A 25,991-nucleotide genomic window follows, 5' to 3' on the forward strand; every position below is an offset into this window, starting at 1 on the left:
AGAATGTGTGTACCTATACGTTCAACAAATTTTGTTTCAACATACCAAAAATCAGTTAGCTTTCAGACGCATAAGCTTACGGACCTTAAGGATAGAAGTAGGCGCTCGAATTTAGTGGTTTTTGGTATCTCTGAAAGCCCCAAAGAGACTGAAGCGGAATTAAAGCAGAAAGTAATTGACGCGATGTTTAAAGATAAGCTTGGTATCACGTGCAAATCGATAGGGCGTATTCATAGAATTGGAAAACCCGGTACGAAAAGACCCGTCATCTTGTTCTTCCAAGATTTCAACGAAAAATCTGATGTACTAATAAATGCAAAAAAACTCAAGGGATCTAAAATATTCGTTCAAAACGACTATTCCAAGCAAACCTTAAAAAAAAAGAAAAATGCTTTTGGACAGTGCAAAAGATGAAAAATCCCAAGGGAAAAACGTTTATCTAGTTCACGATAAACTGCATGTTGACAAAGAAGTTTTTGTTTGGAACGAAACGGCGAACGAACGTAGAAAAATCACTCAAAAGAAACGGCATACGCATGCAGTGAACGCAGAAGGTGTTCTGAGCAATGCTCATGAAGGTAGTGATAATGGAAGCGCATGACACCTGAACAACCAACGTGTAGGACTACTAAATATAAACGCTCGTAGTACGGTATTACAAACAAAACTGAGCATCTTGAAGCTATACTTCTGGCACATGATCCTCACCTAGTTGTCCTTACCGAGACGTGGCTTCATACTTTCGTCAGTGATGACGATGTGGTGCCGCCGGGTTTCAAAATTTTCCGGAAGGACAGGGCAACTAGGGGGGGTGGTGTGGCAGTTATTCTGAAAGACTGCATAAAAGCTACGTTGCTACCTGATGTGCCCGATCTCGAGTGCTTGTGTTTAAATGCGACACTTGGCTGCCAGAATTTTGTGTTGTACGCAGCCTACCGGGCTCCTGATGCAACAAGCGATTATCTGACAAAGCTGCATGCGCACATGCTACAATTAAACGAGAGAAAAGTAATATTGGCAGGAGACTTCAATCTTCCAGGTATTGACTGGGAAAGATTAGAAGCAGGCTCTGACTCTGTCAATATTTCTTGTATGTTTGATATTATAATTGACCACAATCTTGTGCAAGTTGTGGTTGAACCCACGCGTGTTACAGTGTCTACATCTTCATTGCTTGATTTGGTATTTTTACACCTATCAATTGCTCAGTGCGACGTGTCCCTAATCCCTGGCATATCGGACCACAGTTTGATTAGTGTTTCGTTCCCCTTGAATATAAACCGTTCTGGGGATGTGAATACCACAAAAGCTGTTAAAAACTTTGCGCACGCTAAAGATTCGCGTATTTTTGAGTTTTTGGATGATCACGTGGCTGAGTTTTGTGGTGACAATGTGGAACACCTTTGGGAGAAATTCAAGAACATCTGTACATTTTGTTTAGATAAATTCATTCCCAATAAACTAAAAAAACGCACTAAGCTCACTCCGTGGGTCACGAGATCTATAATGCATCTAAAACGAAAGGCTGAACGTCTCAGGAAAAAAAGGGCAGCTTTCCAGCGCCAAGGTGAAGTCCGGTCTGCTTTACACGAAGCGATTCAACGCGAGAAAAGCTTTTATTTCAATACCACACTGGCTAATTTTATTAAAGATGACCCGCAGAAGTTTTGGGCCTACATTAGCGATCGCAAAAAGAACGTAGAACAAATTTCTGTGAACGGTTCTCTGGTATCGGATGCGAAAGCGATTGCTGATCATTTTAACTTTTTTTTTCATAGTGTTTTCTGTCAGTCATCTCAGCCTGTGGCTTTTGTACATGATTCCGCAGATACTCCACCAGGAAATTTAATTTCATATGAAGGAGTTTTAAACATGGTTCTTCGAATAAAAGTAAAATCCTCCGGTGGGCCAGAAGGAATACCGAACGAATTTTTTCGACGGTATGCCGAGTCCTTGTCCAAATACCTTGTTACAATTTTTGAAGCTTCAATCCATACTGCAACGTTACCTAAAGAATTGAAAATGGCTCGTGTCAAGCCAACTCCCAAAAAGGGAGACCCTCTTCTTGTCTTCAATTATCGGCCAATTTCGATTATATCGTCTTGTAGCAAAATGTTAGAACACATTGTCACAACATTCATACCAAAACACCTAGTTGAGCATAACTTTTTATCTCCGTATCAGCATGGTTTTCGAAAGGGCTTGTCGACAACAACTCAGTTATGTACAGTCATTCATTCTCTTGCATCTGTGATTGATAAGGGTGGCCAAGTAGACATCATATTCCTAGATTTCTGCAAAGCTTTCGACTGCATCACCCATGATAAACTTATGGTTAAATTACAGCTTATTGGACTTCCAAATTTTCTATTAGCCTGGATTTGTAACTACCTGTCTGATCGCTCCCAGTTTGTGTGCATTAATAATCAGAACTCAATTCTTCTGCCGGTTACTTCAGGTGTCCCACAGGGCAGTGTACTCGGTCCCCTACTATTTTTGATATACTTTAATGATGTAGTAAATTGTGTAAACCCACCTGTTGACGTTCGACTTTTTGCAGATGATTGTATTCTGTTTAACTCAATAACTAGTTCTAATGACCAAGCAGCTCTCCAGTCCACTCTAAACAATATATGTCTATGGTGCAATCAATGGGGGATGAAACTAAACTTGGATAAATCAGTTCTGCTCCGTGTCACTAACAAGAAAAAGCCAGTACTAACTGACTACACGCTCTCTAACCAACCTCTTAAAGAAGTTAAGGAATACAAGTATCTTGGTGTCACTCTAACGAATAATTTAAGTTGGAATTCCCTCATTAAACAAGTTTCTTCCGCAGCTTTCCGCAAATTATGCATGCTAAAGCACAAACTTAAGGATGCTCCTGCGAAAGTGAAATTTTTAGCTTACCAATCCTTGATTCTCCCTAAATTAGAATATGCATGCGTTGCCTGGGATCCTTATACTAAAACTAACATTGATGCATTAGAAAAAATTCAGCGGAGGGCAGTTCGTTTCATTTATTCTCTTTACAAGCCTGGTAGTTCTGTAACTAGTGTAATGCTTTCAAATGGTATCACATTTTTGCAGTCGAGACGCAGATTCTTACGTCTCAAATTTTTGTACCAACTTTCTAACCGCAAATTCGCTCTGAAGCCTGACCCCTACCTCACACCACTAAGAACACGCCAGACTCGGCATTCACACGCACTTTCTTTAACACCATATTTTGCTCGTACTCATCATCATCATCAGCCTGACTAAGTCCACTGCAGGACAAAGGCCTCTCCCATGTTCCGCCAGTTAACCCGGTCCTGTGCTTGCTGCTGCCAATTTATACCCGCAAACTTCTTAATCTCATCTGCCCACCTAACCTTCTGTCTCCCCCTAACCCGCTTCCCTTCTCTGGGAATCCAGTCAGTTACCCTTAATGACCAGCGGTTATCCTGTCTACGCGCTACATGCCCTGCCCATGTCCATTTCTTCTTCGCAATTTCAGCTATGATATCCTGAACTCCCGTTTGTTCCCTAATCCACTCTGCTCTCTTCTTGTCTCTTAAGGTTACACCTACCATTTTTCTTTCCATTGCTCGCTGCGTCGTCCTCAATTTAAGCTGAACCCTCTTTGTAAGTCTCCAGGTTTCTGCTCCGTAGCTAAGTACCGGCAAGATACAGCTGTTATATACCTTCCTCTTGAGGGATAGTGGCAATCTACCTGTCATAATTTGAGAGTGCTTGCCGAATGTGCTCCACCCCATTCTTATTCTTCTAGTTACTTCAATCTCGTGGTTCGGCTCTACGGTTATTACCTGCCCTAAGTAGACATAGTCTTTTACAACTTCAAGTGCACTATTACCTATCTCGAAGCGCTGCTCCTTGCCGAAATTGTTGTACATTACTTTCGTTTTCTGCAGATTAATTTTAAGACCCACCTTTCTGCTCTCCTTGTCTAACTCCGTAATCATGAGTTGCAATTCGTCCCCCGAGTTACTCAGCAATGCAATGTCATCGGCGAAGCGCAGGTTACTAAGGTATTCTACATTGACTCTTATCCCTAACTGTTCCCATTCTAGGCTTCTGAAAACCTCCTGTAAGCACGCGGTAAATAGCATTGGGGAAATTGTGTCCCCCTGCATTACACCCTTCTTGATTGGTATTCTGTTGCTTTCTTTATGAAGCACTATAGTAGCAGTTGATCCCCTGTAAATTTCTTCCAGAATGTTTATATATACTTCATCTACGCCCTGATTCCGCAGTGTTTGCATGACGGCCGCAGTGTTTGCATGACGGCTGATATTTCTACTGAATCAAACGCCTTCTCGTAATCTATGAAGGCTATGTATAGTGGTTGGTTATACTCTGAGCATTTCTCTATTACCTGATTGATAGTATGAATGTGGTCAATTGTTGAGTAGCCTGTTCGAAATCCTGCTTGTTCCTTTGGTTGATTGAATTCTAATGTTTTCTTTACTCTTTGCTTTTTTCTTTGCTCGTACTAACTTGTTCAAATTTTCCTTCTTTCCTCGTACCATTGAGGAGTGGAACGATTTGCCTGCAAGCAGTTTACACTCTCCCGATCTTATTTACGCTGAAATTTGAAGTTGTTTTTCTAACTATTCCAACTATTTCCTCTTTTCCCTCCCCACTCTTTCCTTTTGTTGCTATTGTATAAATATGTCACGCTTTCCACTTTTTACTCTCTTTATTGTTGATGTTGTTTTGAAATGTGTATGACAACTGTATTATCTTGCCCCTCCTGCTTTGGCCTCTGGCCAGCAGTATTTGTAAATAAATAAATAAAAATAAATTAATCCCAGTGTCCAATATACTGGACATGCTTCTCCTGTGAAAATCGTTCTGCTAACATCTTTCTTAATTTTTTGCGTGCTTTTCAATAGCCCAATAGCCAAAAAAACAAGATTAAAATCCTTGTTCTGCCCTACAAAAAGTTTGGGTCGGACAATATTATGACTTAGCCACAAATTAAGTATTGAACCTGATATTATAAATACAATAGATTACCTACGACGAGAAAAAAACTAAAGAATGTAATGCAGTTGGTCGTAGCTTCTTCGTATATAAATTATCTATAACTATATCAAAACTGTGAGGACTCGAATTCAACCAAGCCAAAGAAAGAAAGAAGTCCTCAGTCTGAAAAATTGTTCAGGGCCGGTCCGGAACCTGTTCGCGTACTCTATACCGGCCGGCTCTTAAACGACGCGAGTAAGAGTGCACTGGCAGCGGGGCGCTATTCTTTGGTTCCCACAATGAGGGTTGGGCGAGAACAAGTTGAAGAGCGAAGCCATTTCCGTAGGGAACTCGTCAGCGTCATGGTGGGAGGAGAAAAGAGGGAACGAGGGGGAGGGTTCTACTTCATGCGGCACGTGGTGGACGTTTAACGAACTAGCCCCTCGTGAGCCGGAATCCTGGCCTCGTCTATTCGGAAGATTAAGACAGCTTTCACTGACGACGCTATGAGCCGTACAAAGATCAAGAAGTGGTACAACCGGTTTAAATAACCGGCCACACATCGATAAAGAGCGAGCCACGCTCCAGTCGCCCATTAACATGCCGAAATGACCAGGTCATTGTCGAAGTGAACGCTGTGGTGATGCAGGACCGTTCTTTGACTATATGGAAAATTGCGGAAGAGGTGGGCATCAGGACTTTCTCTGCACATTCTGTTATGACAGAAGATTTGGCCAAAATTTGGATGAAGAGAGTTGCAGCGAAACTCGTGTTGAAACAGCTCACGGTGCAGCAAAAGCAACTTCGTGTTTAAGTCTCTTGAAATCGTGAAATCCAGCCTGTCTTACAGGACAGGCTGGATTTCACAAGCAGTGACGCTAACTTCATGAACACCATTATCACTGGTGACGAGCCTTCGGTGTACGGGTACGACCCGGAAACCGAATCCCAGTAACAGTAGGAACATTCCACGTCACCAAGACAGAAGAAGGCCTGCCAGTGCGCAGCAACGTCAAGGTGATGCTGTGCGCTTTGTTTGACTTCTGATGTGTGGTATACCACAAGTATATGCACCACAGGGTTAAACAATCACCAAAGAGTGCTACAAGGATGTCCTCCGTCGCCTACGTAACGCTGCGATGACTGCGTGATGACTTTTTATGCAAAAAGTCAGACTTCTGAAGTTCAGCAGGCTCCTTACTCTCCTGACATGGCCCGCTGCTACTTCTGGCTGTTTCCCAAACTCAAGAGAACATTCAAAGGAGAGCGATTTCAGAAAAGGGAGGACATTATGGCTGCAATCACAGCTGAGCTAAACTCCATTCCAAAAGAGGCCTCCCTCAGAATGCTCCCAACAATGGCTGCACCACCTGGAGAAATGCGTGGAGTCCCAAGGGGACGGCGTTGAGTGGGATTACGTTTTCAATGCTCCAATTACGCCAGTTTTTTTTTCTTCCACCAAAGTTTGGATACTTTTCTAACAGACCTCGTATATGTATGCTTATAACAAGTTTTAGAATACAGGGAAGCCATTTTTATGTCAGATGCGATTTTGTTATGAGGTTGAAGTGTAGAGACAATGAAAAATTCTCCATTCCATTCACAGCACCTATTTACAGCAAATAATACACACTCAAACAGAAGTCTTGAGAAATCAATGATCATGAACACAATGCCAAACATGCCAGGAATGCTTTCATTAGAGTTGATTCACAAGGACTACTGAGTAGGTGCTGAGTATACGATGTAAGGATGTGCCACGTGGTGGCTAACAAGGAATGCTGCATTCAACTTAAAATGTCAGATGATATTATTAGGCACACACCTGAAAGAGGCTATAATTCAACCTTCTCACTGGTTGATGTGCACGAAAGCAGTAGAGAAAAAAAAAAAGTCCTAACAATGACGAGAAGTAGTGGATCTACAGCCTCGAGTCTCCACAGATGCTTCTAATTATAATGATAGTCTATACCAGCCTGAATAGATCTGTTGCCGCAGTGTTGTCCCAAAGTTTCTAGGCCACAGCTTGGGCAATGCGTTGACCTTGTGCTAAGTCATCTCCTTTGGGCGCGCACAGAGATGCTCAGAGGGTTCACAGCAGCGTCCCCTCCTAATTAAATCGATGCAAGGAACAAACTTTGTGCCCCCCCCCCGTGGGCATGCCTTTGGGCACTGAACGGCAAAGACTGCACGTCCACTCTCATCACGCTTGAGGGGCCCAAGTGCTTTCGGCCACGGCCCTGACTAGAACTCTTCCGCGCAAAAACGTTGCATGCATCGAGATGCACTGTCCAAGTGCCTCACCTCTCTTCATTGATGTGATCACATATTGACATGCCACGTCTGTTTTGCACAGGTGTTGCACAAAATTATTAAATGAACTGGCTACAAATGTGTCTTTCTCCAGCAATGCTGGTTAAAAAGAAGGCACACTTTTGGGATAGCATATTGAAGAGCACAACATGGGCTTCAGCTCGAGACATACCACGCAGCCCACAGACTGGTCACTGAAATGACACAAGCATTGAAATGTCTTTTAATGGGCCAAATTTAGTGACCAGACAAGCCTGATAAATACAAGCCCCTTTTGTCAAAATGTTGGTACATGCAGACAGCCCTTGTTCCAACAACAAGCATTGAGCAGATACCAGGAAGCAGTCTTAATCAAAGTATCCTGCCATTTAGCCTGTCAAATGGCATTTTGGCGACTGTCTACATTTCTCTCAAACATCCGTCACTCCTGGTGATGGGAATAGTAGCACATACCATAGGACGAACACAGGAAAAAAACAAAGTAGACTGAAAGATGTGAGGTGACATGTGCATCTTCCGTCTTCCTTTCCCGGGGGCTCTTTCCAATTATTTGGGATATACAGTTAAGAGGCATGCTCTGTATATAATTCTTGAATTTTATATAAGATGTCTCTAATAAGCAGGGTACCTTGTATGCATTTTCTTATCCACCCCTTATTTTGCTGTAGGCACACTGGCATTTCTTATACCCATTTGTCTCTTACATTTATTTATTTATTTTATTTATCGCTACTGCAGGCCAATATGCTGGCCCATGCAGGAGGGGCAAATACAAAATACAATAACAAGGCATTCACAAAAAGACTAACAATGCAAGAAGAAAAACATACAGTGCAAGACGCTTGCTTCGCAAAACAATTTACACAAGTGATAGCAACGAAAAAAAAAAAATCTTAAGACAATAATAGAGCACTACACAGAGCATGGTATTCACGACACAATTGTACGAAATGTTTAACACTGATCATATTTATACTAAACATTAGGAGAAGTGGTTTTCCAATTCTTTGTAAAGTTTTCCGATTCTATGACATGAACAGGTAAAGAGTTCCATTCTTTTATGGTGCGCGGAAAAAAACTGTTCATGTGAGATTTGGTTTTGGCGAATACAGGCATGAGAAAAAAGCTGTGCCTGTCTAGTCAACCGTGTGTTTAGGGGTATTAAAAAGTGAGGCTTCTGAAGGCCAATTTTTCCTTTTATTATGTTGTGCAGAAACTGTAGGCGACTAAGTTTACGGCGATGTTCTAGTGAACTTATTTTATTGATAAGCATTAGAAGTAAAGGGGAATGTTCTCTTTTGTATTTTCCGAAAATAAATCTAACAGCCTTCCTCTGCACACGCTCCAAATTCATGATGTCTTTTTTGGTGTGAGGATCCCATACAACCGCTGCATATTCAAGTTTTGAGCGCACAATTGCGTTGTATGCCAAAAGCTTTGTACTCGCCGGAGCTTTGCTAAGTTTTCTTTTCAAAAACCAGTATTTGCGCAAGGCCGAAGAGCATGTTAGAGATATATGACCTGACCAAGTAAGTTTGTTATCAAACGCGATGCCTAAGTATTTATACAGGTCAACCTTGGTTATTATGGTGTCGTTAAGAACGTAAGAAAATATGCTAGGTTCTTTTTTTCTTGTTACTCGCATCAAAACTGTTTTTTGTACATTTATTTCGATTCCCCAAGTCTACACCACTCTGAAATAGCTGTGACTGATTGCTGCAAGCTTTGGTGATCATTCTACGAGGTAACTTCTTTAAATATGACACAGTCATCCGCAAATAAATTTACATGCACGTCACTAGGGAGTTTTTCCGAGATATCATTTATATAGATCAAGAATAGGAGTGGTCCCAGTACGCTGCCTTGCGGCACGCCCGAGGTTACATGGCGCGCAACGGACGAGCATTGCTTAATTTCTACGAACTGTTGCCTGTGCCGTAGGTATGCCTGGATCCATGATATAATGTTTGAAGGGAGACCAATGCACTCAAGCTGGTAGATTAATTTTCCGTGAGGCACCCTATCGAAGGCTTTACTGAAATCGAAAAATAGCATGTCGACTTGTCCTAACGAGTCAAGTACCTCAGAAATATGATGAACAACTGACACAAGCCGAGTTGTAGCCGATAACCCCTTTCGAAATCCATGCTGTTGTTGAGAGAGGACCTTGTGATCACTCAAATACTGGCGAATAAAACCTGCCACAATGTGTTCTAATAATTTACTACAAGTACTTGTATTAGAAAGTGGTTGATAATTAGAAACTGCAAGATAGTCTCCCTTTTTATAAATTGGGACAACTCTGGCTTTGCGCCAGTCGGATGGAATATTCTCAAAGCGTAAACATAACTTGAAAAACTCTGTTAAAAAGACACAAATTTATTCCGTGTAACGTCGTAAAAAAACATTCGGTATACCGTCAGGGCCTGCAGATTTACGTACATCAAGATTAAGAAGCATTTCCAAAACACCTTGTCGAGAAACTGTAAACTCGTGCACTACAGGTTTTGCATTGCTTAGTTCATAACAGTCTAATTCAGAAAACACACTCCAGAAGTAATCATTGAAATGTTCTGGAATATCTTGAGGGTCTTCAATAATTTTACCGTTAATGTTTACTTTTTGTGCGGCTTTTTTGACTGACCTAGATAGCGCCAAAACTTTTGGGGAGAGTTTATGATAAAATCAGAAACGCTATGATTGAAAAATCTATCTTGCGCCTTTTCCACTTTAGCCAGCAAATTATTTATTAATTCTATGACCATTGGACTCTTGAATTTATGTTTCTTTTTCATTTTCTTGAGTCTGCGCCTAGTTTGGATAATGTCTCTGCTTAACCAAGGGTTGGACAAGGGTTTCTTAATGCTCTTCAAAGGAATAAATTTGTCAGTACAATAAGTAATGGTGCCCGTAAATGCTTGCCAAGAAAGCTCTACATCTCTGTCAACAATATTTAGGTGCAAATCTAAATAATCAATAATAGATTCATCATCCGCTTTATGATAATCTCTAACTTCCGTTTTTTCATGGGGTAACCGTACATGACTCTCACTCATTGATACCATGAAGGAATTCAGCTGATGATCAGAAATGCCATTCTCAATCTCAACAACTCCTTTGCTGAAAATGTCACTAACAAATAACAAGTCAAGAATATTGCTACCACGGGTAGGTGCATGTACAACTTGATGGAGATTCATGTTTAGTAGAATATCAATGAGCAAGTCACATGACAGGCTATGTCCACGTCTCCAATGATACCAATCTATTTGTGGCAGATTAAAATCACCAGTAATTATTAGGTTTTTTTCCTTTAACCTTCAAAATGAGATCATATAACTTCTGCATGTACTGATCATCAGCATTTGGGGCTCGATACATGGAACATAATATGAATTGCACGCTTTGAACAGTGACACTCAAGAATAAACATTTATGTTTGTCAATCTGATCTAGTACTCTTACATCAACACTATTTTTTGAAATGACTGCAACACCACCACCTCAGGAACATCTATCTTTTCTGAACAATTGATGGTTCGGTGAAACAATTTCATCATCACGCATCCCGTCGTGCAACCAAGTTTCACAAATAACGCACACATGAGGATCGTATGCCAGCAAGGTATCATGCAGTTTTTCTATTTTGTTGACAACACTTAGGACATTTAGTGAAAGCAGTCGCAACTGCCGATACTGTGACTGCTATTCTGTATGTCGCGTTCGTGTCTCAGAGTTTTCCTTTTTCTTTAGAATTTCTTTCCGCATATTGTGTGCGTCATCCAAAAAGTATAGAGCACCGTCAATGCGAATCTTATCATGAACGAGCTTGACTTTTTTACCGCTTGCTCTTTCGTCTTGTGTACTGCTCCACAGAAGTCGGCACCTGCGCAATGTGTCTGCACAATAGTCATTTTGCAATGATATACCTGTTCCCTTTAGCTTGTGTGCATTCTTTAGCAGTGCTTCTTTCTCAGAGTAACTTTGAATGAGCGCAATGACTGCCCTTCCTCGGTGTGCTTTTCCAAACCGGTGAATTCGCGCCACGGATATGCAATTTATCCCCAGTTTGTAACGAAAGACGCCGTGAACAACCTTATCCCATAGCTTCACCTCAGTTTCATTTGGCTCGTCCGGAATTCCAAAAACAATCAAATTCGAACGGCGACTGCGGTTTTCTAGATCGACAGGTTTTTCCTGTTGAACTTTGAGTAATTTTTGCACTGCATCCACAGCCGCATTTACTCCCTCGTGTTCGCAATTTCTCGCTTTTGATTTAACCATGCTATATTCCAAGTTGCTTAGACGCTTTTCAAAGCCTTGTACAGCTTTCTCTGTGGATTCCAGTCTCTCCTTCAAGGAAGCAATGTCTTCTCTAATTGCCTGCTGGCCAATTACTAACGATTGGAACATTTCCTCGACAGAGGGGCCCGGATTCTCTTCGACATCACCACAAATTAAAAGCTTGCTTGAAAATAAGCAATCATAAGCAATACTCAAGCACACACGTGGGCACGGCAATAAAATCAGGTATCTGTCATCACTGCATATTGTGCTATTGTAACTAACCTGAACAAAGAAAACGAGACACATGGACAGTGATCTGCTCCCAGCGTTTTCGCCGTGCCCACTGGCAAGTGTGTCCCGCAATGCCACCTTTATAGGGGCTGGTTCTGTCGACGTCACGAACCCGTGACTCTTGCTCCTTGCGTCAAAAAGCGTTGGAAGGAGCCATGCAGCCTTGCCGTCGATGTCACATGTTGTCGCTGCTGGAATCGGCTTGAATGCGGGCGAATCGAAGAAGGGGGCAGATGTCAGGAACAAAGTTTGAACAAAGAAAACGAAACAGTGATCTGCTTCCAGCGTTTTCGCCGTGCCCACTAAGAGTTTCTTATGAAGGGGCTCAACTGTATATATGCGACAACCAAATCAATAAATTCAGTTCCCAGTTTGCACTCTATGTGTCTTGTTTTTCTTCCAACCCAGACATCCAACAACTTGCCCTGCAAGAAGCAGCTCTCAATTAAATCTGTTACTCGGTCACCTTGACGAGGACTTCTTTTCATTCGAATGATGCTATTTGTATGACCCATAAAAATGCCCAAAGCAATGAAACTGTTCACCACAGTGCTTGCTCACTTGCTGTGCTCCAAAACAACTAGCCCGAGGTTTTCCGAGGGTCACATTACACACTGTTTACAGTAGCTTTGCAAGAGAAGTCCATGCAGAGTGCATGGCGAGACAGCTGCCAGAACACTTGAGCCTGCCAGCGGCAGAAGCCTGCAGGGTGACCTTTAGACACTGTGCACGTCTTGGGTTCATGCAGGCAAATCCATTCTCCCCACATTGCCATTGTTGCAGCTCTGAAATTCTCAAGCGACATGATCAAGAAGCGGCAGGCACTTCTCTGCCGAAATAGCCACTCAAGTGATGTTCAGTCCAGCTCCAAAGATCACCGAGGAACGTCCCTTGTGCCAAATATCTTGCTGACAATCAGCAGGCAGCAATGCGCTCCGGTGGAGTCCAGCCAGGCTGAACCCTTTTCCTATGCTGTCTTCCCCATTTCACACCAAAATGCAGAACCAGGTGTGCAGCTGAAAAATTCGTCAGGGCGGATGCTGCACCAAATACGCAAAGTACCTATGACTGAAGCAAGCACCCAATTCAATTATCTCGACGATTTCATCTTTGCATGGCAAGCAACAAACCAATGCTAAAATGGCTAAATGAAATTCCCTTAATATGAATGCGGTGATGAGCAAATGGGGCATAATGTCGCATGTGCCCTTTTGTTCCCACCCACAAGACTTACTTCATTCGACACCCTCTGTGACAACAAAGGGAATCGGGCACTCGACTTGCAGGTGCCCTTCGACAGTGTTCTCAGCTGCAGGATTATGGTTTTGTTTTTTCTCCCCTCAGAAATGCATAGGGCAATGGGTGGTCTTGGAGTTGGTTAACAGCTGTAACACTTGCTTCAATCAGCTGTAACAGCTGATCAGCTATAACAGCTGTAACACTTGACTCTGGAATCAGCTGGGGCATGCCACCGCAACGATCACGGTCATGAGACTTCCCCTGTTTGCGCAGGTTTTTGCCCTTGCGATCATGGCTGGCCCACTCGTCGTCACCACAGTTCCTACTTCTGCACGGAATCTACCCTGGCCCGATCTTGGGTTTCCTGCGATGACTCCAATGCCTGAAACCTTCAACGCAGCGACCCTCGGATCACAGCTGAATACCGGAACCAAAAGCTACCCTCCACGTTTGGTGACTGCGATTTCGGCGGGCAACATCGTGCTACCAGGCGTGCGGGTGATACGCCCCTCCTACAAAAGCCTCTGTCACTCTGGAATCAGCTGGGGCACGCCACCGCAACGATCACGGTCATGAGACTTCTCCTGTTTGTGCAGGTTTTTGCCCTTGCGATCATGGCTGGCCCACTCGTCGTCACCACGGTTCCTACTTCTGCACGGAATCTACCCTGGCCCGATCTTGGGTTTCCTGCGATGACTCCAATGCCTGAAACCTTCGACGCAGCGACCCTCGGATCACAGCTGAATACTGGAACCAAAAGCTACCCTCCACGTTTGGTGACTGATTGCAATTTCGGCGGGCAACATAGTGCTACCAGGCGTGCGGGTAATACGCCCCTCCTACAAAAGCCTCTGTCACTCTGGAATCAGCTGGGGCACGCCACCGTAACGATCACGGTCATGAGACTTCCCCTGTTTGCGCAGGTTAGTTATTTACCGTACGCCATGAGCGTTCATTTTGATGATCGTTATGTTCTTGCGGTGCCGTGCCCTTCAATCGGCCTGTGTGGTTACCTATGTGAATCGTTATGCCAGTCGTTGTACTTGTTATGTATCGATTTTCACCTAGCTAGTCTTTTGCTTCTGATGTCAGGAGACGTCGAACTCAACCCTGGTCCTACTAGCAAAAACTCCTCCACGTCCCTTGAAACTATAGCCAGTGCTATTTCCCGCCTTGAATAAGGTCAAAATGCTGTACTGGCGGAGCTAACCCTTATTCATGCTGATAACTCAAACATAAAAAGTATGGTTAGCAACCTCGCCGCTCGAGTTGATGCACTGGAAAGAGTGGCTCAGACCAGTGAGCCTGTATCAGACTCTAACACTAGCTCCACAATCACTAAACTTGCTTCTGAAGTAAGGGAACTAGCTGCAAAGTGTGACGACTCGGAAAATCGCCAGCGTCGCTGTAATCTAATTTTCTTTGGAATGCCAGACACGGAAGGTGAAACATGGGCCGAGTAGCCAAATCGCGAGTAATGGCTTTTTGCTCGGAAAGTCTCGGCGTAACGCTTGACAGAGACGCAATCGAAAGGGCCCACCGGCTGGGCCATTTTCAAGGCACTAAGAACCGTCCGATAATCGTAAAACTTGGACATTTAAAGATAAAACTAGAATACTTGTGGCTGGATCCAAACTTAAAGGCTCTAATTTCCAAATTCGTGAAGACTATTCTTCTCGTGTTCGTCTAGCCCGTAAGAATCTTTACTTGTTTGCTCAAGAAAAGAAACGCCCATTTAAAATTAGGTTTGATAAGCTTTTCATGGAAAATAAACAGTTCACGTACAATGCTGATACAGCATCTGTTTTCGAAGTAAAGTAGCAATTGCTACATGCTTCCACGAATTCAGTATCTAATAAAGCTGCACCTGTGCCTTCTCCGCCCCGTTCACCTCATACTTTGTCGGTCCTACTTGCGAATGTGCGCAGTTACCTGCCAAAAAAAGAAGCTATAGAGGCACTCCTACTTGACAACAACACCGAAGTAGCAATTTTTACTGAATCGTGGCTAAATTAAAACATACAGAGCAACGAAATTCTACGTGATTTTGGGTCCTTCACAATTTACAGACGAGATAGGGTTGAGAGAAGGGGAGGGGGAATGCTGGTTCTAGTCAAATCCCACTTGCACTCCTATAAGGTAGATATAAACAGCAGCTATGAAATCCTCTGTATTAATCTGCCAGTTGCCTCGGGTAATCACATACTGGTCACCTGCTATCGACCTCCAGACTGTGACTATGCTTTTATTAAGGACCTGCACTCGGTGTTAGTTGATTTGAACTCCCGATTCCTCGTGCAAAATTCTTTCTCTGCGGGGACTTTAATCTTCCCGATATAGACTGGGCCAACCTTAAGGCCCCTTCATGGCTATCAAATGACTTCATTCAACTGTCCCTCCTATTCAACCTCACGCAGACAATTAATACTCCGACTCGTGGTGACAACATCCTTGATCTTGTCTTCGCTTCCCACCCCGACCTTATTCACTCACCTACGTGTATAGAAGGCCTGAGGGATCACTGTACCATACTATTCAACCTCTCTATTCCAGTACCTAGGCATAATTCACGGAAGAAGCTCATACGCGACTACAATAAAGCCAACATTCACGCAATCATTACCGAATTGGAAAGCTTTTATAGTTTCTTCTCTCAAACGGCCATCTCCAGAAGCGTTGAACAGAACTGGTTACTGTATAAACAAAAGGTCTTGACGCTAACCGAAGAATACGTTCCACCAGTGTCTGTTCGCTGTGACGACGACAGTCCTTGATATACAACTTCTATAAAAAAACTCTCACAAAAGAAGAAATGCCTTTTCCGCGAGGCAAAACGTAGCATTTCTCCATCGAAATGGGACAAATATTTCACTTGCCTTCGGGAATATACTAGCGCGCTGAAAAAAGCCAAAAAGAAGTATTACCATGAAGATCTCTTAAAAATCATCCGCGACAAACCTAAAAAATTTTGGAACATTATCAACCCCAACAATTTAGCGCATAACATTTCACTGTGCAATCCTGATAGCTCACAGGTTCCAGCTCAGCAGCGCTCTGACTTGATGAATTCTTATTTTTCCCCAGTCTTTACTAATGAGCCGTCGGGCAATATCCCCTTTGCCTCCGGGTATAACTTTCCCCAGATGCCATCCATCACCATAAATGCTGAAGGTATCCTAAAAATTATAAACCAACTAAAAACATCGAGTGCCCCTGGTCCTGATAACATACCGGCAAAGCTACTAAAATCCACTGGAGCTATTTCTAGCCACATTCTGCAAATCATATTCTCTCAGTCCCTCTCCGAAGGTATCATACCTGCGGACTGGAGGGTAGCCAAGGTAACCCCAGTATTCAAATCAGGTGACCGTTCTAACCCATCTAATTATCGTCCTATTTCGCTGACATGCATTGCCTGCAAATGCCTCGAGCACATTATTTATTCCCATGTTGCCCACCACCTCGATAACAACGGGTTTTTCTTCAAAAATCAGCATGGCGTCCGACCTGGTTTGTCCTGCGAAACTCAGCTCTTTGAATTCACTGCCGACCTCCACCTAAATTTAGATTCTCTATTTCAAACTGACGTCATATACATAGACTTCTCTAAAGCCTTTGATCGTGTCGCTCATCAACGACTAATAAACAAACTCTGCTGTCTGAACTTGGACCCTTTAGCCCTGTCATGGATCTGATGCTTTCTATCACACCGATCTCAGTTCACTGACATTGCCGGTCTTCACTCCACTGCTGCTCCGGTTAAATCCGGTGTCCCTTAGGGGTCAGTACTCGGCCCCTTACTCTTCCTCATATATGTGAACGATCTACCATCAGGAATTTCATCATCCATTCGATTATTTGCGGACGATTGCGTCCTTTATCGCCGAATAACCACCCCTGACGACCACGAAATTCTACAAAATGACCTATCCTTAATTGAAAACTGGTGTTCACTCTGGATGATGCAGACCAATGTTTCCAAATGCAAAGTCAAGCGCGTATCTCGCAAACAATCTAACTCGGAACACGTCTACAATTTAAACTCAACGACCTTGGCGTATGTTGATAGTTACTGATACCTTGGCGTGCTTATTTCTAACACTCTCACGTGGTCGGATCACATCACACACTTAATTGCTGACGCATCAAAGAAGCTTGGTTACATCCGAAGAACGTTATGCCTATCACCTCCTACAGTCCGTAAAATTGCGTACGTAACTTTCGTTCGTACGAAGCTCGAATACACCTCGTCCATTTGGAGCCCTCACCAAACCTATCTGATTAATCTGTTGGAATCCGTTCAGAATAGGGCTGCCCGGTTCATTATGTCCAATTACGATCACTCATCAAGCATCACTTTTATAAAGGAGTCTTTAGACTTGCAGAATCTAGCTGACAGACGTATACTTTCTCGACTTTGTTTATTTCACAAATTATACTATTATTTTCCTCACTTGCATGGTTTTCTCTTGCTTTCTCCCGCCTGCAATTCAATTCCAGAAGCCTCCAACGTCTTTTCGGTATGACCGTTGCATTCAATAAGTCATTTCTTCCTGTCGCCATCGAGGAATGGAATAACTTACCGGAAGCCATCGTCTTAGAGCGTGACTCGTGCGCATTCAAACAACTACTAACAGCTCACTTAAACTTGGAAGCCCATTAAAACTCTACCACTGCCACTGTATTTTGCGCTCTTGTATGTGTAAATTTTGTGCGCGCATGTTTTTTATACTTGTATAAGTACATTTTCTGTGCGCCTGTTCTCGGATCCTGCAAAAGTATTGCTCGTGTGTTTGTACAACTTTCTATTTTTTTCTTTGTTTTTGTATTTAGAAAAATGTCCCCCTCCCCCCCTTTTGTAATGCCCCTAAGGGGCCCTTAAGGGTCAAATAAATGACGATGATGAAGTAAAACATTGGGCAGCTGCTGTGCAACACAGCAAGCATCTCCTCACCACCCCCTTTCTCCTTATTTTTCCAAACAAGGCCTGTAAATTTTGGGTGGGTGCTCAAATGAGACTCCCTTGTATGGAGGTATGGAGTGCTGTTGGCAGATGCAGCCATTCCTACGGCAAGGACAACCAGAACTGCGGGATCTACAGGGCACCCTTTAAATTACGATACTGCCATGAAGCAATAATAATTGTGAAACTTTCATTCCCTCTCTTTCTTTCTACACTGCACAGTACTGTTTCATGAAAAATTGTGCAGGATGATTTGACGCATGTCGCATTGCTGAACGATGTAAAGAAGATGATTGGCACTACTTAGAAAGCGCACAGCTGCAACGAAACCTGCCAAAGAACTTCAGAACGGTTTAGTAATGATCTATGCATGAACCATCAAAAAGGAACCAACATAATCATGATGATGTCACTGACTTACTGCTAGGTACCTCAAGACAAGTGATAACAGGTGAATGCACGCAAGCATACTTCACCCGTTTCCTAAGCTGCACAATTTAGTGTTCTCTTATTCTTTACGATGGATGTAATGAGCGCTGCAAAAGAGAAGACACATCAGCAACATCACAAGTGCTTGTTCGGTTCACTTGCTGCTGGTCACTGGTGTCTTTCTGGACAGTGCTCTGCTTTAACTGATCGGATTTTTTCCTGGAGCTACCAAAGGAATGCTCGGCCAATAAACCTCTTCGTGGGTGGTAGAAGTGCTGGGTGGAAAATGCTTATTCTGCTTCTTCACAGCTCGCACTAATAACAACAAGGCTACTGAGGGCAACATTTATATAGAAATGTAAAACACAGCTAATGGTTTTGCGAGACCACCTCTAAAAGAAAGCACAGCACTTGCAGACTGTTACTTACATAGTTACCAGGAAAGTCTGCTAAACACAAAATGTTAAACCACACAAAAGTTAATTTTCCTTGAAACTTTCATCGGGCACTTGAATCAGTTGGCCACCCTTTAAAGCCACTGGAAACAGTTTTGTGTGGCCACATGAAAGCGTTTGAAAGCATTTTGGGCTAAATTATACAAAAAGCTGCGGGCTCATAAATTAAGCTGCTCCAGTGCAGACAAAAAGGCCTAGTGGGTGACTGTGCCAAGCTGTCCATCCTTCTCTGGTGTTTGCTGCCCCGATTTGCATTTCTCAGCTGTCTTCTAGAAAGCTGCTTACGTCCCTTCATGCATCGCCATTCAGTTTATAGTGGCATTCATGGCATGTTTTTGCCTATATAGGTCGTGGCGATAGCACGGCCACATCTTTGGGGCATCATGTTTAGAAATCTGCTTGGCATAATGTGTGTGGACGGACCACAATAACATCCAATAAAGACACGTGACAGCTTTCTTTCTACTCATGAGTTGGCCGGAGCAGTGGTCTTTCTTTTTTTTGCTCAACGCAATCAAGACGACATGCCAACTTTGAGCAGACCCAGTTGCACGGCTGCATGGTACTGGTCAGGCACCTCCATCAGCGCGTGCAGGGCCAATGCGGCATCTGGGTGTCGGCACCCACGTGTCACCTCGGCATGCCTTACCACCTGCAGGTTGTCGAAGCGGCGCTCGGGGACGCCATCGTCCCAGCGCACCAGAGCTCCACACGGCCCGTCGCCCAGCACTACCACGACCAGTGACAGTGGTGCCACCTGCAACAGATGGAGAGAGAGATATAATCATTTTTGGGCTTTTACAAGAAGATAGAATTATTAGGTATGCTGTACATTTATTAGGCATGCCGCACACACCACCTCCCAACCCTCACGAAACCGCCCATGTCGTGCAAAAATGTTCGCTCAACGAGAGCCCCAGTGCTACAAGCAGTTTAAATCAGGTCCGTGGTTTCTGTGCCTGTTTTGCCAAGGTTTATGCAAAACTTGATAGCTGCAATCTGCTCTACTATGCTATCCATGATGAACAAATGAAACACTGTTCACTAAAATCATTGTAACTCGCACTACAACTTCGTGAATTCTTCGCACAATGCACTCATCACTCAAAGTTGCAGTCCAGCAAGCTGAAAAAGCCGCCAAGGGCCAGCCATAGAGCTTTTCATAAGTACACTACAGGTAACTCTGGCACTAGTGCTGTGGGAGCTGCAATGCAAGACACTTTTGCCAGCATCAAAATGCTGGGGGTTTGTCTAATCTTTATTCTTTCGGCTCTGTTTCGCTTCACATACCGTATAAACCGGACTATAGGTCGAGTGGGAATATAGGTCGACCCCCCAAGTTCAGGTTACCAAAAAAGAAAAAAAAAAGGAAAACAACCCAAAACTGCCAAACCACATTTATTTGCGAATTGGGCACACCCCATCCCGATCGTCGGAGCTCCCCTCTACCACCATCGCAACTGTCGCATTGTCGCACCATCGCATTGTCTTGCGTTTGAAAATGACGACGGGCGGAAGCTTTCTACCATCTGCCGTGCATGCCAGCATGACGGTGAAGCGCGAGTGCTCGTTGCCAGCGGACAACAGCTTCACATCCTTGGCGCCGCGCTGCGTGATCGTGGTCGACGAAGGCATGTCAAACAACACGGGGGTCTCATCGGCATTGTCAATCTGCCCCATCATGTAGTCGGTCTGCTCCCGAAGCCGCTTTACGAAGCGCTGAAAGTTTATGAGCTTGTCCTCGAACTCCTCCAGCAACTTTTGACAGATGGATGTGCGCCGCCGGAGAGAAAATCCTTTGCGTCGCATAAATCGGCGCACCCAAGAGTTCGGTGCACGAAACTCTTCTCTCGTGAGCCCAGCTTGCCGAGCGAGTTCCACGGCTTTCTTGCGAATGGTATCCACGGTCACTGGCAGCGAGCGCGCACGACCTTCCCGCACAAAGTCCGCTAGCTTATCCTCCAGCTGCGGATGAACGGCACTTCGTCCACGAAACGACATTTTTCGAGGATTGCACATCTGCAGCTTCCCTTTCTGCGCCCTCCAATAGCGCACGCTTTTTTCTGATACACCAAAGCGGCGCTGAGCAGCCATATTCCCGTTCGCTTCTGTGAACTTAACATCTAGTTTAAACACAGCTGAGTACTGCCTCCTCGCACCGCTAGACCATAGCCTCCTCTATAACTTTGTGCCCGAGCGGTCGGTCCCTCAGCGCCGTCCCCCGAGCTATTATGGGATGCGAGCGCTCCTGGCGGAGCGCCGAGGCGCAAAACGAGAGAATGGATGGCAGCTATGGAGAAAAAACCGGCTTTGAGTAACTACCGAAAGGGCAAAAATGAAATAAGGAGGGAGGCATTTTACGATAATTCAAGGGGAAGCGCTTTACTGTTTGAAGCGAGATCGGGTTGCCTTAGAACGCGTAGTTATAAAGCAAGATTCAGTAAAGAAGAAGAACAATGCACATGCTGCGGGAAAGATAAGGAAACGGCGGAGCATGTTCTGATTGAATGTGGAGATATCCACCCAGGTGTACGTTTGGGCACGAGCCTACAGGAAGCCTTGGGAGAGCCTCGACAGGGGGAAGACGTTGCTTCCAACGCCAGATGTTGCTGCACTAGCAATGGTTGGTGGCTATATTGCAAGAACAGTCCACGAAACCATTTCCTGTGATGAATGCTTCACTTTGGTGACTAAACCAAACACCTCTGCGCCATCGGATGCATTAATTAGGCACCAGGACAGAGGTGGACTCCTGTATCCGTCAACTGAGCTCGTAATGGTTCTAAATTCTCTAAAGAATTACGCGGAAGTTTTCCTCGCAAGAGCGAGAAAGATGAATCAGCCACTGAAGGCTGCCGTTGACAACGCCGCGCAAATACTACAGAAACGTGACAAACTCAAGTGCTCGACCCCGGGACATCATAAAAAACTTTTGGAGGTTGTGCTCGTGAAGTTTCTCCGCCCACTTTTTCTGAACTTCGCGACGAGTGTGACTGACAAACACGACTTGGCAAAAGATTTTCATGTCAAACCATTGTCTCGAAAAGTGCTCAAGCTTTGAGCGCGAAATCAAATAACAAAGCTCACATTGCATTCTGCATACAGTGCTTGTGTTAAAAATTTGGTGTGTGCGCACTTCTTAACGTATACGCATAATCCAATGCAATGTAGACGGTTTCTAGACCGTCATAAACGCAAGCGTGCATAGGCCGCGTCGTCTGCTGTTATTATGGGATCGGTGCGGCATCTGGCGGCGAGCGCCAAAACTATAAGGGACGGATGGCGCGTATGTATTTAGCGCTAATGCGCGGGCACAAAAAAATATAGGAGGCTATGGCTAGACATATTCAGCGAACGAAAAAAAAAAAGGCCACTAAAAATGCAGCGCAATGTCAAGCGGAGCGAAAACTCGGAACAGATCAGAAGCAAATCACGAACACAAAAAAAACAGACTGCGATTGGATTTGGATGCGGATATGGCCGCGTCTGGCTTCACAAGCACAGGCAAGCCATATGTTGCCAGACAGCGTTGCACTTTCGGCTAGACACCGCTACATAAGACGAGGGGCGACTTTAGCTTAGTATTTTATTGAAAAAATCTCGACTCATATTCCGGTTTATACGGTAGTCTTTCGCAAGTTCCACTTCGCCACCATAACCTTTGTAGGCTCACAATCATCTCTCAAAGTTCACAACAATTCAACGTTTTATACGAAGCAAACAGCAAAACACATCAATAAACAATGTTGCAAGTGCATTGGAAGCCACAAAAACAAAGATCAGGCAAATTCCATGGTGGCTGATCGTAGCACCAGCAGCGTTCCATCTAGTAAATAGTGTAGGTAACTCTGTTGGGTTAACAATCCTTGGCCGCGAAGCCTAGGTGGGATGATCTAGACTCATCCTACCAATTCACGGGGTGCTCAATCAAGTTATTTTATCTGATCTGAATAACTGCTTGGTGGCTCTATTGGTTATCTTGCATTGTTTCGAGTCTTAGTAACTGTGAAGTGGAGGGCTTCTGATGATTTCGATCCCCTGCGATTCTCTAATGTGCACTGACATCACACAGAACACTGGCCTTAAGCATTTCACCTACATGCAGATGCCATAGCTGGCACTAGTGAGCAGCCAAGTACTGTAATCACTGTACCTCTGCAACAACCATTGGCAGAGAGAAACACCGTCTTCAACAAAAGTTTGACAAGCTTGTTCAGCATGATTCTTCACACATGTAGGAAATGGCATAAATACAGATGCAACCCAAATGAATATCTTCTCTCACCAATGTCAAGGCAAATCATGAGCAGTAAGGGCTGCAGTGTGGCTCGACCACTTTTGTATCAGAGCATGGCCTTTGGTTTGAGTAATGACCCCTTGCAAGATCTCTTTTTTTCACGTTTTGTCATTCACTTTGGTGTTGATGCACTACGGTATGATAGTGTTCGCATCAGCCACTTGGAATGATGGATTATGAAAAAGAATGAAGAATTAATTGAACACACCCTTTCAGAGTGTACTGATTCCATGAAACCAACAAAGGTGGGCAAGATTAAAGGAATGCCCACATTGTGATAAGTTCATATTCACTGAATTTGACTCAAAGTGCACACTGAAGTGAACACTGGAAATGAGTAGCAATTGGTATGTGCACCCCCCTTTTTTTGGGGGGGGAGGGAAATACACCACTCGCCATTACCAGTGGTGTATTTGTTAAGTATTTGTAAAGTATTTGTTAAGCTCACGGTTAAGCTCTCGGTTAAGATGCATGATAGTGACCATGGCAGCTTTTGCTGTCCTAGACGGTTCAGTGCCCCTTTGAAGGTATATTTAGAAAGTATAAGGGCACTAAGAACAAATACTAAGAAAATTTGGATAAGCTAGTATGCTGATGAAAATTAGCACAATTTACGAAGGACAAGGAATAAATACACCCCACACACTCCATGATGGCTTGGGGCTCTTGACATGTTGATAAAGTTGTTTTACTACACTAGAAATAGCAAGACGGATTGTGCACTACTTATCTCGAAAAAAATGTTTTATTGCACTAGAAACACAGTAAAAGGTTTCTACAGCATGTTTCTAGCAGAAAGTGAAAACTTTCTCAAAATGAACTTTCACCAACCAGCCCAACTTGACGCACTAGACTACTATTCAGGTTGGATATAGACTCAAGTGAACGGGCGCTTTATTGCTCTTCAGTGTCCTGGAGATTAAGCCTACAAGTACTGAAGGTGCAGATGAGTACCTGAGAAGCTGCAATGATTGCTTTTCTGGAAGCGATCTCTCCAGCAGGGTTAAGCTGTCCATCAGTCAGCATGAGCAGCACGTGAAACTCGCGGCTGTCAACAGCAATCTGCTGTGCTTTCTGCACCAAGGGCGCAAAGCTCGTCGGGCCAGACAGCTGGACCTGCAGAGCATAAAACGAATCCACAAGAATTTCACATATAACAATCGATGAAATCCACGGAAGTATTTTGTGTGCAACAAATGGGGACGAAGAAAGGAGACACACGGACAAGCACAAGTCCAATTGTTTCCACATTTGTCGCTGCCAATGACAGTGAGCGGTTCAAATGATGGCTGCAATAGTTAATAAGTTTTGTGAGCGGGTTCAAATCGAGTAGAATACTGTTTCATAAGAGCATTTCCTAAATGACCAGTATTTTACAGCGAAAGCTGTTATGAGACAATAACTGGTCTTTGTAGATTGTTGTCATTGATTAATATGTAGGGTTTAACGCCCGAAAACCACCATACTGTCACGCAGTTTATTTACGTACAGACCTACTGGAAGGCCGAGGAACGCCAGAAGAGCGAGGAACGCCAACAGGCCGAAAATACAAAACAAACGCAAGCTCGGGTCACGCGCGTGCACCAACGCTGTGGCTTGCCGTTTCATGCTGCTTCGTCGTCGTTCGCATAGTTCCCTACATTGGCCCCCGGTGAATAGCGTAGCCAACCTGGCGACTTAAGGCGTAGTCACTATAGCGGGGTCGTAATACGGCTTCAGGCGACTCACATGCACAATTTCTCGGCCACGACGGCGTAAGTCATGAGACTGTGTCAAAGGCTCAATCTCATAATTGACTGGTGACGTACGGGCGAGAATGCGGTAGGGCCCGTGGTATCGTGCCAGTAATTTCGACGAAAGGCCAGGAGTGCTCGGTGGAATCCAGAGCCAAACGAGAGCACCAGTCGTGAAAGTAGAGAGATGTCGGTCGGTGTCATGCCGTAGCTTCTGGTGGCCTTGGTCCTCGGTTGTCAGTGAACAGGCCAATCGTCTGCAATCTTCTGCGTACCTGGCAACATCAGAAATTGCAGTGTACTCGGAGGAGTCGGGCGTGTATGGGAGGATAGTGTCCAGCGTGCACGATGGTTCGCGTCCGTACAACAGAAAAAAAGGAGAGAACCCTGTTGTCGCGTGCGCAGCGGTGTTATACGCATACATGACGAATGGAAGGACAGTGTCCCAATTGGTCTGGTCTGAAGCTGTGTACATCGTCAACATATCACCGAGAGTGCGATTGAATCGTTCTGTGAGGCCATTCGTCTGCGGGTGATATGCTGTCGTCATGCGATGAACCATGTTGCACTGAGCGAGCAACGCTTGAATGGCGTCAGACAAGAAAACACGCCCCCGGTCGCTCAAAAGTTCGCGGGGAGCACCATGGCGAAGAACAAAGTTGTGCAGGATGAAAAATGCAACTTCCCTCGTGGTTGCTGCGGGTAGTGCTGCCGTCTCCGCGTAACGCGAGAGGTGGTCCACGCCGACAATTATCCACCTATTTCCAGAAGACGACGTTGGAAGTGGTCCGTATAAGTCGATACCGACGCGGTCAAACGGACGCGCTGGACAAGGCAGAGGCTGAAGTGTACCGGCAGGGCGTTGAGGTGGGACTTTACGTCGCTGGCATGCAGTACAAGCACGTACGTACTTGCGGACAAATGTGTACATGCCGCGCCAGTAGTACCGCTGACGTAGACGGTTGTACGTTTTGAGAGCGCCAGCGTGAACGCTTTGCGGGTCGTTGTGGAAA

The 25,991-nt window shown here is 44.4% G+C and overlaps 1 protein-coding gene across 3 annotated transcripts in view; it reads right to left on the reverse strand.

The window, feature by feature from the left end:
• Positions 1 to 7,484: 7,484 nt before the first annotated feature.
• The window catches only part of LOC119167520 (uncharacterized), a 70,252-nt gene continuing 51,745 nt past the window's right edge, over positions 7,485 to 25,991 (reverse strand). For all 3 annotated transcript variants that reach the window (XM_075891101.1, XM_075891100.1, XM_075891099.1), the window contains 2 exons: positions 24,200 to 24,361; positions 7,485 to 19,705 (listed from right to left, as the gene is read on the reverse strand). In XM_075891101.1, the coding sequence (XP_075747216.1) occupies positions 19,463 to 19,705; positions 24,200 to 24,361 (405 nt within the window). In that variant the 3' untranslated portion in view covers positions 7,485 to 19,462. The remainder of the gene's footprint in view (positions 19,706 to 24,199; positions 24,362 to 25,991) is intronic.

The sequence above is a fragment of the Rhipicephalus microplus genome, chromosome 3 (genome assembly GCF_043290135.1).
Source record: "Rhipicephalus microplus isolate Deutch F79 chromosome 3, USDA_Rmic, whole genome shotgun sequence".
NCBI lineage: Eukaryota > Metazoa > Arthropoda > Arachnida > Ixodida > Ixodidae > Rhipicephalus > Rhipicephalus microplus.